The following is a 12,162-nucleotide window of genomic DNA, read 5'->3' on the forward strand; positions in this document are numbered from 1 at the left end:
CGGCCGTAGTCCATCCAAAAATACTACCCATTGAGAGCCTTCTAAAGGGCGTAATTGTTATCGAGTTGAAGTCATGACTGCTCATTTTTATTGAAAGCCACTTTAAGCTCAACCAAAACATTTTTTTTTTTTTTTTTTTGTAGGGTGTCAAGTAAAGCTTCGAGAGTGTTGCCCATTCAACAGACAATCGAGTGTCATTCAACAGGTCATCGCTTCAATAATTAATATACTAATATATAATGAAACGCCCATCAACAACCCCGCTGCCTGCGCCAAAGGTCCGTAAGCAGGCACCTGTAGACGACTATAAAGCTGGCAAAAGCAAGGCCACTCCAACTATGACTGCTTCAAAATTCTCCAAGGATACTACGGCCTCTTCAACCGAACCTAAATCAATTTTAAAGAAACCTCTTGGCACAGATGTATCAACCTCAAAACCAAAAGGCTCAATCTCAGGAGCCTCCATTTTGAAGGCGAATACACAGGCTAACAGATCATCGTCATCAAGATCAGACTCAAAGAACGAAAAGCCAAAGGCAATTGCTGTCAGGGCCACTCGAGGCGATATCACAGGAGGAATGGGCAGGAGGAAAAGGAAGGCACCAGAAGATGGTGATGAGAAAGAAGTGAATAGTGGTGATGATAGCGAAAGTGAAAACGATGGAGAGGATGAACGGGAATCGGATGATGAAGAGGAAAACGATGATGACACCGACAACATGCCCACATCTGCTGCGAAGAGTAAGTGCATTGAAGAACTTTAGAATCCACTGTTGCTACACTCTAATACTGATGTTCTGTCAGGATATCAAAGAAATGGGAAAAATATATAAGGATCAATCTTATCAACCTTTCGTTCCTTTTCTTTTGATTCAATGATGTGATGATGATGTAGAGATATCTGGCAAGAACACGGAAGAGAACATGGCTGAAGCCATGTCCAGGATTTTGGGCTCAACATTGCGCAAGGCTGATGCAAGCACACCTATTCTGGCGAAGTCTCGTGGAGTGGAGCGCAAACTTGAGGAAGAAAAAATGGAGGCTAAAGCCAGGAGAGCTATTACGAATGAAAAGAAGCGATTGGCCAGTAAGGATCGTGTCAAACCCGACTATACTGGAATGGAATATGAGAAGAAATTGCGCAAGGTTGCAACTCGCGGTGGTATGTTCTAGTTTGGCACTGCAGTTTTTTTTTTTTTTTTTTTTTTTTTGGGTGAGGAGAGTACAGTCGTATAGCCATGGGACGATAAGAACTGATCCTATACTTTTTGCTATATCTATTTACTATTTCAGTGGTCCAATTATTCAATGCAATTAAGGCACAGCAGAAAGTAACAGAGGATTTGACAGAAAAAGCCCGCCCTATTACAACTAACGCTAAGGATAAAGGTATGAGTCTAAATGAGGCATCAGTCTTTTTTTTAGTCCTACAAGGTTATTACTGAACCTAACCCTTAATTTCTTTTAAAACGGTTAAATAGTTGCAAATTTGACGAAAACCAGTTTCTTAGATCTACTCAAAGCTGGTACTAAAGTCTCAACACTTTAACTTTTGAATAAGGGACTACTAGATTAACTTACTGCAGAGTAACAATAACAATAAAAAAAAAAAAAAAGCAATAGACATGAACGCAGACGAAATATAGCGATTTAGAATAGGTTTCTGCTGCTCACATTTGTTGTAGCACTTTCTCCTCTGGTGATATTGGTGAGTCGGCTTAATGAGAACTGATATTGTAGCGTTTGTACAAGTCCTATTTGCATGAACCGCAATGTTATAAAAGATTTAAATATGCAAAATATGAAGTCCTTCTTCAGATTGAGAAAATGATGTGCTTTAAAATATTGGTGGCGCTAGTGAAGTTGATTAAGGGCTGGGTAATCTCTGCCATGAACTCCTTCCGGGATCAGGCGCGCGTTTGAAGGATGCATTGCAAACTTCTTTCTAAACTTAACGACCATGCTTTTGTCAGTCTCTTTGTGGCGAGCCACCACCAACAGGAAGTCTCTTAGATACTTCGCCACAGAAGCAAGGAATAGTCTCTCATCGCCTATTTTCAATGAGGTATATTGAATGAACATACAGATCTGAATAAAGATCTGAAGGACGACCCACTTCTAAAGCAGAATATTCTGCAGTTTATAATCCGAACTAAGGGATCACTTTATCGGTTTTTATTTTTTCCTGGATAAATCTAGACATCCACGCCTGTAACGAGCGCGATTGAAGTTCTGGACAATGTATCGAAGTACAACGCATATGTGAACGCCTATATCGATGTCGCAGATTCAGAGGTAGTCCTTGATCAAGCAAAGGAGGCTGCAGCCAGGTGGAAAGCAGGTATGTGGAGCCATACTGACATAGGGCATCTATTAGAGAGCAGAGTCTTTTTCTGCAAAGGAACTTTTTTTTTTTTTTTTTTTTTTTTTTAACGAGGTTTTAGTAAAAATATTCTATGATATCAAATACTGTAGGCAAACCAAAGAGTTCATTGGATGGGGCTGTATTAGGATACAAAATGAACTTTTGTACAAAGGAAATGCGCACGACATGCTCCTCTACAATGTTGGATAGTAAGTTCTCTTTTTATAACTTTTATTTCTACAGCTATAATAAGGCATAAGGAGAGAAAGTGAGTTTGACTTGTGTTTGCATCATTGTTAGATTTCCAAGCTCCATATACAGCCACGGCCATTGAACTCCTTCAGGAGGCAGGAGCTATCACAGGCGGAAAACTTAATATGGATGAATTTGGAATGGGGTATGGAAAGCAGCTTTAGTTCATTCATTTATTCCACCGAGTCACCAGGAACAGATGATGAATCAATTAGTTCTTAACACCTTTTCCAACATCTGCCTCAGATCGCACAATGTCTTCAGTAATACGGGGCCTTCCAGGAACCCCCACGGTATTTTGGGCCGTCCAGTCGAACTATTGGATGTGGCAGATGGCCGGTCTGCAGGAGGAAGCTCAGGAGGAAGCGCTGCCGCTGTAGCCAGCAACATGTGCTTTGCGTAAGTCTCATGTCATTCGATTTCTGTTTAATATCGTCGCTTCCCTTATTCGGATATACTCATGTATATAACCATGAGGAAAATAGGGCAATGGGATCAGATACAGGAGGATCAGTAAGGTTACCAGCGTCATATTGTGGTATTGTTGGTTTCAAGCCATCGTATGGTCAGATATCCAGGTGGGGCTTGGTTGCCTATGCCAGCTCTCTAGACACAGTTGGCATGCTCACGAAGACTGTTGATGATGCCAAGCTTATATATGGTACTGAGAACAAGCTACACAGAATACAGTTTTTTTTTTTTTTTTTTTTTTTTTTTTTAATGCTTTTACAATACTCAACTCTATTGTCCTCACCCTATAAAAAAAAAAAAAATAATAAAATAAATAACGGATATAGATATTGTATCAAAGGAAGATCTAAAGGACTCGACGTGCCTTACCCAAAGGCAACGCGACAAAATTGCAAAAGTTATGACGCCTGTTGAGCCCCAACCAGGAGATACAAGACCTCTGTCAGGCATTCGGATCGGTATTCCGCAAGAGTTCAACATTGCGGAACTCTCACCAAATACAAAGGCGTTATGGAAGCGAGGCATTCGAGTATTGAAGGAAAATGGTGCAACAGTAGTACCTGTTTCATTGCCCAATACAAAACTGGCAGTAGGGGCCTACATGACAATAGGAACTGCAGAGGCGTCCAGCAATTTGCAGCGATATGATGGAGTTCGATATGGTGAGTCGCGAAACGTAGGAGAAAACAAAAGAAAAGCTGCTAACCTATTTGGATGCTCTTTGCTATGTTTGGATTCATAATGCACTAAGATAAACTTCCTCTCATCTTATTTTATAAAAAAAGGCCACCAGAGTGAAGAGAAGGATGAAAAGGACGCATTGTATGCAAATACTCGAAGCGAAGGGTTTGGCAAAGAGGTCAAGCGGCGAATTCTTCTTGGGACCTACGTTCTCACATCTGGGTAAGAAAACGCATTTCCTACGCTATGTAACTAACCAACAAGGAATGGGTACCACTGTGCAACTACAGATTTTTAATACTTTTCTATTATTTCAACAAAAAAAGCTCGTTTGACAACTTTTTCTTGCGTGCTCAAAAGATCCGCCAAATGATCAGGAATGATTTTGACAGGATGTTTGCCCGTCCTAATGTAATCACTGGCTCCTTACCCATTGCTGATATTGATAGTCGTCATGAAGGCGCCCATCCACGAGTCCATGCATTATTAACACCTGTTGCGGTGACTACAGCACCAAAACTTGCAGATGTCGTGGGCGATCATATTGATCCAACAAATGCCTACCTAGATGATATCTTGACCATCCCTGCCAGCTTGGCAGGCCTACCTGCTATGAGTGTGCCGTTTGGATTATGTGCAGAAGATGGATTTCCAATGGGGCTGCAAGTCATTAGCCAATACGGTGATGAAGAAATGATTTTCAAAGTGGGCAAAGTTTTGGAAGAGAGAGGTCAAAAGAGAACATAGGAAAAAATAAGTATAAAAACTAATAACACTATAAAATATTGGTACTCTGTTGTCGTATCTCTTATTTTCAACTTTCTGCTCACGGTTACATGGTACGAAGAGGTTATGGAACCTCTTGATGAACGCTTCAGATAGCGGTCGGTGTCTCATCATAGCCTGCAGGCTTCGTCTTTGAACATAGCAGGAAAGATCATCGATCACTTGAATAATATTTTTCCAACTCACGCAAACCCCAATAAGAAAGTCTGCTCTATTACGTAGATTGCTGCCTACGAACCCTATTTGCTTCAGCACGAGAGGATCAACAGTACAATCCATCATCCACAGAATCAGTGTCACATTTGACTCTGCAATCCGTTAAATATGATAAAATTGGTACTCTCACAAAACGCAACCAATAAACATTGGAGTGGCTGGCAATAAAAATGTTATTTTCTTAATAATCACATCTTACGCTTGCAAGTGTAGGATGGTCGCTTTATTTATTTATTTTTCCTGATCATTGCTTTTTCAGCAGCGAAATAACGCTCAAGCAGTTACTGGAGTAGTGTGATGCACTTGTGGCTTAAACTCAACGTTTAAAAGACTACTGTCCCGAAGGTATTGGGAATGGCACAAACTAAGCATACGCCTTCACGTTACTAAGCAATACTACAACTGATTGTTGACTTCAATACCTTTAGCATGGCAATTCTCGATTTGTACTTTCATACAATTGCCCACAAGCGACACGGGCAAAGGAACATTTAATTCTCTGTGCCTTCTGTTATATACACGGTTTAAGAATTGTTACGAAAAAAAAAAAAAAAAAAAAAAAAAAAAAAAAACTATATCTTCATCTTTTATATTCGTGGCGTTTTCTCCAAGGACGAGAGACACGTGAAGCAATTTAAATTACTGGCCTCCATGTTCAGATGAATGGATATCTAATACGTACTCTTATTTGCAAATATAAATGTTTATTATAATCGGTCAAGACAAGTCGCTTTGTCTCTCTCATGGGGATATTACCCACTTTGCCCATAGAAATTTACATCCTACACAGGCACACAGGCACACAGGTACAAGGTACACAGGAACAAACAGAGCTGTCACGCGCATAAGGTTGATTTACTCTTTCATGCAGTATGGACTACATTCCTCAGCTCTGCTACTGTCCTGCATATACCAGATTATCCTTCTATATACACCACCCTTTCCAAACCTTTTCTTTTTTTTCTTTTTTTTTTTTTGCTACTCTTGCTTGCGAGCTATATATTCTGTAGGTCTGTTGCAACTGTTGCCTGTTTCATCGAATCAAAGCATCAATAAACCATCCATGAATAATCACCCGTAGGAAAGCTCCCAGGATTCATGCAATGACAATTCTGGTAATTGAAGTTGTACGCCTCGAATTTATCCGCCAAGATCAACTGGTAAGGAAAAAAAAAAAAAAAAAAAAAAAAGCCCTCTGTAGGATAGATCCACCATGAGTGTATGCATCAGTGACCTGTACTGATGTTACTGAACATTCGTACTTGAAGTTTTTTTCAGTAAATTTTTACTTAAACATCGGTAAAAAAAAAAAAGTAAATTTTGAGTATATTTCGAGTAAAAATCAGTAAGCACTTACTGAAATTTACTGAAAATATACTTTTGTTTTACTGATATTTACTGAAAATATACTTTTCTTACTCAAAATTTACTTTTCTTACTTTTCTTTCAGGGGGGCCTGCACTTGAATTCCCCGTATATGCACGAGCAAACCGAAGCCACTTACTGATGAGTCTCCATATATGCATGTGGATAGGCTGTCATGGACACACGTTGTTCAGAACATGAGATCAACTTCTATCAAGTATTCAGCATGCTACCATGATTAAAAGCGACCACCTTCATTTCGTGTTGATAGACATGCTTTTCAGGACTTTTTACTTTTTTTTTTTTTTTTTTTTTTTTTTGTTGACATGGTATAAATATATATAATATATATATTTTGATAACAAGGACCCTCAAGATATATTTCATAAATATACTATGTCTGCAAAAAAAAAAAAGTAAAAAGTCCTGAATACTTGATAGAAGTTGATCTCATGTTCTGAACAACGTGTGTCCATGACAGCCTATCCACATGCATATATGGAGACTCATCAGTAAGTGGCTTCGGTTTGCTCGTGCATATACGGGGAATTCAAGTGCAGGCCCCCCTGAAAGAAAAGTAAGAAAAGTAAATTTTGAGTAAGAAAAGTATATTTTCAGTAAATATCAGTAAAACAAAAGTATATTTTCAGTAAATTTCAGTAAGTGCTTACTGATTTTTACTCGAAATATACTTTTGTTTTACTCAAAATTTACTTTTTTTTTTTTTACCGATGTTTAAGTAAATAATAAGTAAAAATTACTGAAAAAAACTTCAAGTACGAATGTTCAGTACATCAGTACAGGTCACTGGTACTATGCACAAAACGCCATGCGATTAAATTGGCCCCCAAGTGTGACGTAACATATTTTATTTTAATACATACACTATTCGTCTCTTGTTTTCACCCTCATCCCAAGAACAAGAAGCTGTTACTGATGCTCCTATCAATGATGTTCTCGCCATCAATCAAATTGAAAAAAATATTGATCGGTGGATTTGAAGATATTGTAAGTGTTCAAACGCGAATAATAATAATAATTTTTTGTATCAATGCTTTCTTGATGATATCTAAGCAGAACTGCTTTAGAGAAAAGTCCTTGACGCGTCAAACTCTGGGAAGGATGGGGAGGATGACAGCGAAGAAAGAGAAGGTGGAAATGAAGAAAAAGAGGGGGACGATCAAGTGGATATCCCGGCTGGCCATGAAGTTGATTTCGAGGTAAGTGTTGCAATTATATTAGTTGCCCCATAAAGTCTAGTTCATTGCTTGAGAGTAATAAAGATAAAACTTGACATTTGTACGCTAACTCTAGTCTTTGGAGAATGGACTCAATAATATTGCTGTTGAAAAAATGAGAGTGGTTTTGTGCGATGACACTGAGATTATTCAAGTCGCAAAGCACTATAAAGTTGATCCTGAATCTCGGTTCATCACTCTGACTGCCTCGAAAGCTGAATTCTTTATTGAGCCCGAGCGATTTGATGCTTGGCTTCTGAGGCATCCAAAGGGTTATTTCCACCAATTTGTATTGACAAGGAAGTATGACAACAAAACTGCTAATCTGCACCGCCTCACTTATGAATGCCAATGCGCTGGCAAGAAGCGCGTAAGGAAAGATAGACCTCAAGGAGGTGTCGCCGGCAAAAGCAGAATCGATGCTCCAGGAAATAAACAAGGGTGTGGAGCAAAGACATGATATTGCCTACGTTGAAGCCAGTGCTGATGGTCGATGGCTCGAAAGCACCGGCATATGCTGTGAGAATGAGATGCTCTTATTTTTTAATTCGTTGGCTTTGAACAGACACATATTTGTTTGGAACACAGGATCTGTTCGACTCCTTATTTCTAATGTTTAGTGTAGTGTTTGCCTCTGTCAACTAATGGTGCGACGAAGGCGAAAAGAACACAAAGCTCTCACATTTATTGTGGAGTAGAGGGGGAAAAAAAAAGAGAGGTAACGTTTACAAAGTCCTGTGCAGCTTCCTGTATGATTTGACAATTAGTTTAAATCGGATGACAATTCCTAAATACAATGCTGAGCTTTTTTTCCTCTCCAGCATAGGGCAACGGCGCCAAAAGAAAATCTCTCTTCCAAGGGTGAAGGGCGGAGAGAATTATGGAAAATTAAGTAAATGCTCTCGTTCAACATGCCGGGTCGATTCTTTTTTGTTATTACTTTTCTGTCTTTTTCCTCTTCTTTTCTTCTTCTTTTGCTCTTCTGCCCATCTCCACATTCTCAATCACCTTTGCCCATCCTTTCTTGCCCGCTATCAGCCAACCAACAGCTTTTATTCCATCGGTCCTTTTTTTCCATTTAACTATTCGTCCTTGTCACTTTCTCTCTCTCACTATCTCAAACACATACAACCGGAAACAGGTTAAAGAAAAATGCATTTCGCTGCTGTAACAATTCCTATGCTCGCTTTCGCGGCTACGGTTCTGAGTGAGCCATGGAAGAACATTGGAGGTGATTTGGCCTATGTGGGACCGACTTATAACGCCACATTCAAGGCTGGCGACACTATCCCGTTTGAGTACACGTTCTACACGGTTAAGATGGTCAGGAACAACAGCACCGCACCTACTCCTGGTGTCAACGGCACTGCGCCGCCCACTGCTCCCTCTACTCCTACCACTGGCACTGGTATGCTTTCATCTAAAAAAAAAAAAAAAAATTAAGGATACACAGAAATCAATTTATTGTTGTCACTTTATTGGACAAATATATTCATTTTTTCTTTATGCATTTCTTAAATATCAATGAATACATTGTTAACGACGATATGACATGGCTATATATTTTTTCTAGCTTCATTGACTTCATTGCGGTGGGTCGGACAGACAGGCAACGAGACCGTGGAAATTAAGTTTGATAATGGACGAACAGAGGGATACTCATCCCCCTGCTTGCCAACAGACACCTGCACAGGCACTTATTATCCCAAGCGCATTGACCTGTTGATCCCTGCAGAGACCTATCCAAGCAACTACACTGTAAGTGGGTTGACAAAGTCGAGGAAAAAAAAAAAAGATGCAGTGAAGAAAGAGAAAGTTGATTGAGCAATGAGAAGGAAAGAGCGTGATAATTTAATTAATATTAGTAATTAAGAAAATATGGCAGTTTGCAAACAACGTACACACAGTCTGATTTCAATATTGTATTTACGAAAATAACACTTTATTACCTTCATTACCATCACTAAATGTGTATAGATTGTCCTTGGATACACATTGTCGTTGGCTGGCAACAGAACTCTTTTTTACAAGGAGCCCATCACCGTAGTTCCTGCTTCGGCTAATGTCACGTCTCCCAAGGCATTGATTGCTGGTGCACCTGCTACCCAGGTGACACTGCCTGTGTATGCACCACCTGGGAACAGCGGTCTCGTCAACCAAGTCTCAAAGGTAGCCCTTGGCATGACCATTGTCGCTGTCTCTGCTATTCTCATGTTATAACTTCACAGTCTATTGTAGTAATAATAAAAATGAAGTTGTAAAGAACCCACGAAAGATAACCACGAAAGATAATATGCTTGCACGTGCTGTGCGTCGACAAATAAACTAAGCCACTCTAATTCAAAAAAGTTTTTAACCCAAGAGCCTCGACTCATTGGGTTCGAAACAGAAGCGAGAGAACGTGCCAAAAGGGACGGTCAACTGCAATTTGAAGATTTTTTTCCTCCTCTACTCTTTGGCATTAATCGCGAACATGAGCTCATTTGAAAAAGTAATTCTTCATCCCTTTGAAAAAAAGATCAAATACATGGACATTAAGGATTGTTGGACTTAACAAGGGATAATGTGCTTCATGAGAATGAGCACCATTTACAAGGATTCATTACAAAGGAAGCTTATTCATGCGGGATCGCTGCTCAAATTTACTTTTTTTTTTTAAGGATCGAGAAATGTCACTATAATTGGATGATGCTATGGAATTGTATTTGTAATCTCGCTGATTGTACCATCATCATCATCCAGGAAATTTAATCGTCTCGCTTTGTTTCGGCATGTCGAATCTATGATCCAGGATTTTTTTATTTTTTTCATTCAATCTTCAGGTCATTCTGGGATCACTAGGAAAAATTATACTATTTAATTCTCCCTACTCACGGTCATATCCACTTTACCCTGTAACATTAATCGGGATTGGCAGATCCAGCCCTGACATACCTTTCATTCAGAGTAAAGATTTCTAGTCATGATATGTACTCTTTATGTTTGGTCTTTTAACTCTTCTATTTCAACTATCTCAGGTGGTTGTCATCGACGGTAAGGGTCACCTCTTGGGTCGCCTTGCCTCCATTGTTGCTAAGCAGGCCCTTTCTGGACAGCGCGTCGTTGTTGTGCGCTGCGAGGAGTTGAATGTCTCTGGTTCTTTCTTCCGTAACAAGCGTAAGTTATAGTTCATATTCATTATAGTCTTTCCTTTTCAAGATTATTTCTTTTTTTATCACGAAGATGCCGGATTCTTTTGAGAAATTCACCAGCACTGAAGAGAGGCAGTAGCAAACGGCATCTAAGACAATCATAGTTGGAGATTTGGAGTAGCGGTACATCTCTCAATCAGACTATATTGCCTTTCCTTATGAGGAAGCTTTAAAGGGAGCGTCCTGAAGGACACTCGATGTCACTTAGTTACATTTACTTGTTAACAGCAGCTGCCAACGACACTGGAATGACATGCATTATAGCTCAGGAGGCCAGCATTGTTACGACTTAATAGAGTCGTCTATAGGCCCAAAGTGTGGGGACAGGGGATGAAATTGCACAAACGGCTTTGCTCCAATGGTACATCGCCCACTAACATCAAGATGTCTTGTTGTATTTGAAACTGACTTTTCCCTATCCTCCAAATTAGTCAAGTACCACGCATTCCTCCGTAAGCGCTGCGTTGTCAACCCTGCCCGCGGTGCCTTCCACTTCCGTGCTCCTTCGCGCATTTTCTACCGTGCGATCCGCGGAATGATCCCTCACAAGACCGCCCGTGGTGCTGCCGCTCTCGACCGCATCAAACTCTTCGAGGGTGTTCCTCCTCCATATGACCGCATGAAGCGCATGGTTGTCCCTTCGGCCCTCCGTGTTCTCAAGCTCAAGCCTGGTCGCAAGTACTGCACCGTCAAGCGTGTCTCGCATGAGGTCGGCTGGAAGTACAACGATGTTGTTGCCAACCTCGAGGAGAAGCGCAAGGTCAAGTCCAAGGCCTTCTACGAGCGCAAGAAGGCCATTGCCAACGTTCGTGCCAAGGCGACTGCCTCCAAGTCATCCGAATTGACTGCTGTTCAAGAGAAAATTGCTGCTCTTGGCTATTAAAGAAAACAAATATATTTCCCTTATTTGTCTTCACTTTCTTTTTCTTTGAAGTCTCATGCGTATCTCGCTCATTTTATTGCTTCTTGTCTTTAATGAAGAAAAATATGCCATAACATGACAGTAGTTAAGACTTCGTCACTTGCGATTAAACCATCAGGTTATTTTTTTTGGAGAGTCTTGTTAACTTGATCTGATGGGCTTATTTGGATACTATGAGAAAATGCGTTGATGTGAATTGGATAAGGAGTACTTCGTAGATATGTTGATTATGTGTTATTATTTTTTACGCTATCAGATCAATTTCGAAATTAAGAAAAGATAACTAGGAACTATCGCATTAAAAGGGATTGCGCAATAAGAGCATCGAAACTAATTCTACCACACGTTTGATAAACATACGACTTATCTTTAAGACGAAGGCATATGTGAAGTGTTTAATATACACATGCATTGCTGTGCAAGTTAAGAGACGACTTGTAGACAACGATAGCTATTTGTCTCATGCAAATAAAGACGGAGTTTATACAGCTGCAAATTCAAAGTGTGAGAAGATGTTTAACATGCGCTTTCTGCATGCCATCTGCGCCTCCTTCAGTGCAATCTAAATCGATGCAAGAAAAAGACAAGGCTGTGGCCCCTTCTACGAATTGTTTTGGTCCTTTAGAGAAAAAAAAAAAAAAAATTGCTCTCAGAACAAATAGCATTCAGATATAT

At 40.0% G+C, this 12,162-nt stretch overlaps 5 protein-coding genes across 5 annotated transcripts; 4 read left to right on the forward strand and 1 right to left on the reverse strand.

Annotated features, from left to right (window-relative positions):
• Positions 1–151: 151 nt before the first annotated feature.
• On the forward strand, positions 152–1,592 carry BCR41DRAFT_360254 (Rrp15p-domain-containing protein). The gene is made up of 4 exons (XM_022025331.1): positions 152–741; positions 896–1,162; positions 1,294–1,389; positions 1,482–1,592. Exons 1-4 carry the CDS (start codon positions 240–242, stop codon positions 1,547–1,549), a joined length of 933 nt encoding a protein of 310 aa, XP_021877912.1. The 5' UTR covers positions 152–239; the 3' UTR covers positions 1,550–1,592.
• Positions 1,593–1,938: 346 nt separating this feature from the next.
• On the forward strand, positions 1,939–4,519 carry BCR41DRAFT_360255 (amidase signature domain-containing protein; the record flags this gene model as incomplete). Its single annotated transcript, XM_022025332.1, has 9 exons — positions 1,939–2,065; positions 2,200–2,341; positions 2,476–2,574; positions 2,666–2,762; positions 2,864–3,016; positions 3,103–3,278; positions 3,415–3,750; positions 3,874–3,991; positions 4,096–4,519. Exons 1-9 carry the CDS (start codon positions 1,961–1,963, stop codon positions 4,514–4,516), a joined length of 1,647 nt encoding a protein of 548 aa, XP_021877913.1. The 5' UTR covers positions 1,939–1,960.
• A 2,568-nt stretch (positions 4,520–7,087) lies between these two features.
• Positions 7,088–7,834, forward strand: BCR41DRAFT_399748 (hypothetical protein; the record flags this gene model as incomplete). The annotated part of the gene is made up of 3 exons (XM_022029091.1): positions 7,088–7,144; positions 7,225–7,356; positions 7,451–7,834. The coding sequence occupies 3 exons, from the start codon at positions 7,088–7,090 to the stop codon at positions 7,832–7,834; spliced, it is 573 nt and encodes a 190-aa protein (XP_021877914.1).
• Positions 7,835–9,304: 1,470 nt separating this feature from the next.
• Positions 9,305–9,674, reverse strand: BCR41DRAFT_161749 (hypothetical protein). The gene has a single exon (XM_022019662.1). The coding sequence runs from the start codon at positions 9,585–9,587 to the stop codon at positions 9,399–9,401; it is 189 nt and encodes a 62-aa protein (XP_021877915.1). The 5' UTR covers positions 9,588–9,674; the 3' UTR covers positions 9,305–9,398.
• An 87-nt stretch (positions 9,675–9,761) lies between these two features.
• On the forward strand, positions 9,762–11,622 carry BCR41DRAFT_360260 (60S ribosomal protein L16). Its single transcript, XM_022025333.1, has 3 exons — positions 9,762–9,865; positions 10,392–10,530; positions 10,997–11,622. Exons 1-3 carry the CDS (start codon positions 9,848–9,850, stop codon positions 11,446–11,448), a joined length of 609 nt encoding a protein of 202 aa, XP_021877916.1. The 5' UTR covers positions 9,762–9,847; the 3' UTR covers positions 11,449–11,622.
• The last annotated feature ends 540 nt before the right edge of the window (positions 11,623–12,162 follow it).

This window comes from Lobosporangium transversale (assembly GCF_002105155.1).
Source record: "Lobosporangium transversale strain NRRL 3116 chromosome Unknown BCR41scaffold_42, whole genome shotgun sequence".
In the NCBI taxonomy this organism is placed as follows: Eukaryota; Fungi; Mortierellomycota; class Mortierellomycetes; order Mortierellales; family Mortierellaceae; genus Lobosporangium; species Lobosporangium transversale.

Bases quoted from the DNA above. Each gene is read 5' to 3' on its own strand.
- BCR41DRAFT_360254 (XM_022025331.1), top strand. From the start codon at position 240: ATGAAACGCCCATCAACAACCCCGCTGCCTGCGCCAAAGGTCCGTAAG. The intron at 1,163-1,293 runs GTATGTTCTAGT...TTACTATTTCAG, and splicing joins CAAGGTTGCAACTCGCGGTG to TGGTCCAATTATTCAATGCA. The intron at 1,390-1,481 runs GTATGAGTCTAA...ACGGTTAAATAG, and splicing joins AACTAACGCTAAGGATAAAG to TTGCAAATTTGACGAAAACC.
- BCR41DRAFT_161749 (XM_022019662.1), bottom strand. From the start codon at position 9,587: ATGAGAATAGCAGAGACAGCGACAATGGTCATGCCAAGGGCTACCTTT.
- BCR41DRAFT_360260 (XM_022025333.1), top strand. The intron at 10,531-10,996 runs GTAAGTTATAGT...CCTCCAAATTAG, and splicing joins TTCTTTCTTCCGTAACAAGC to TCAAGTACCACGCATTCCTC.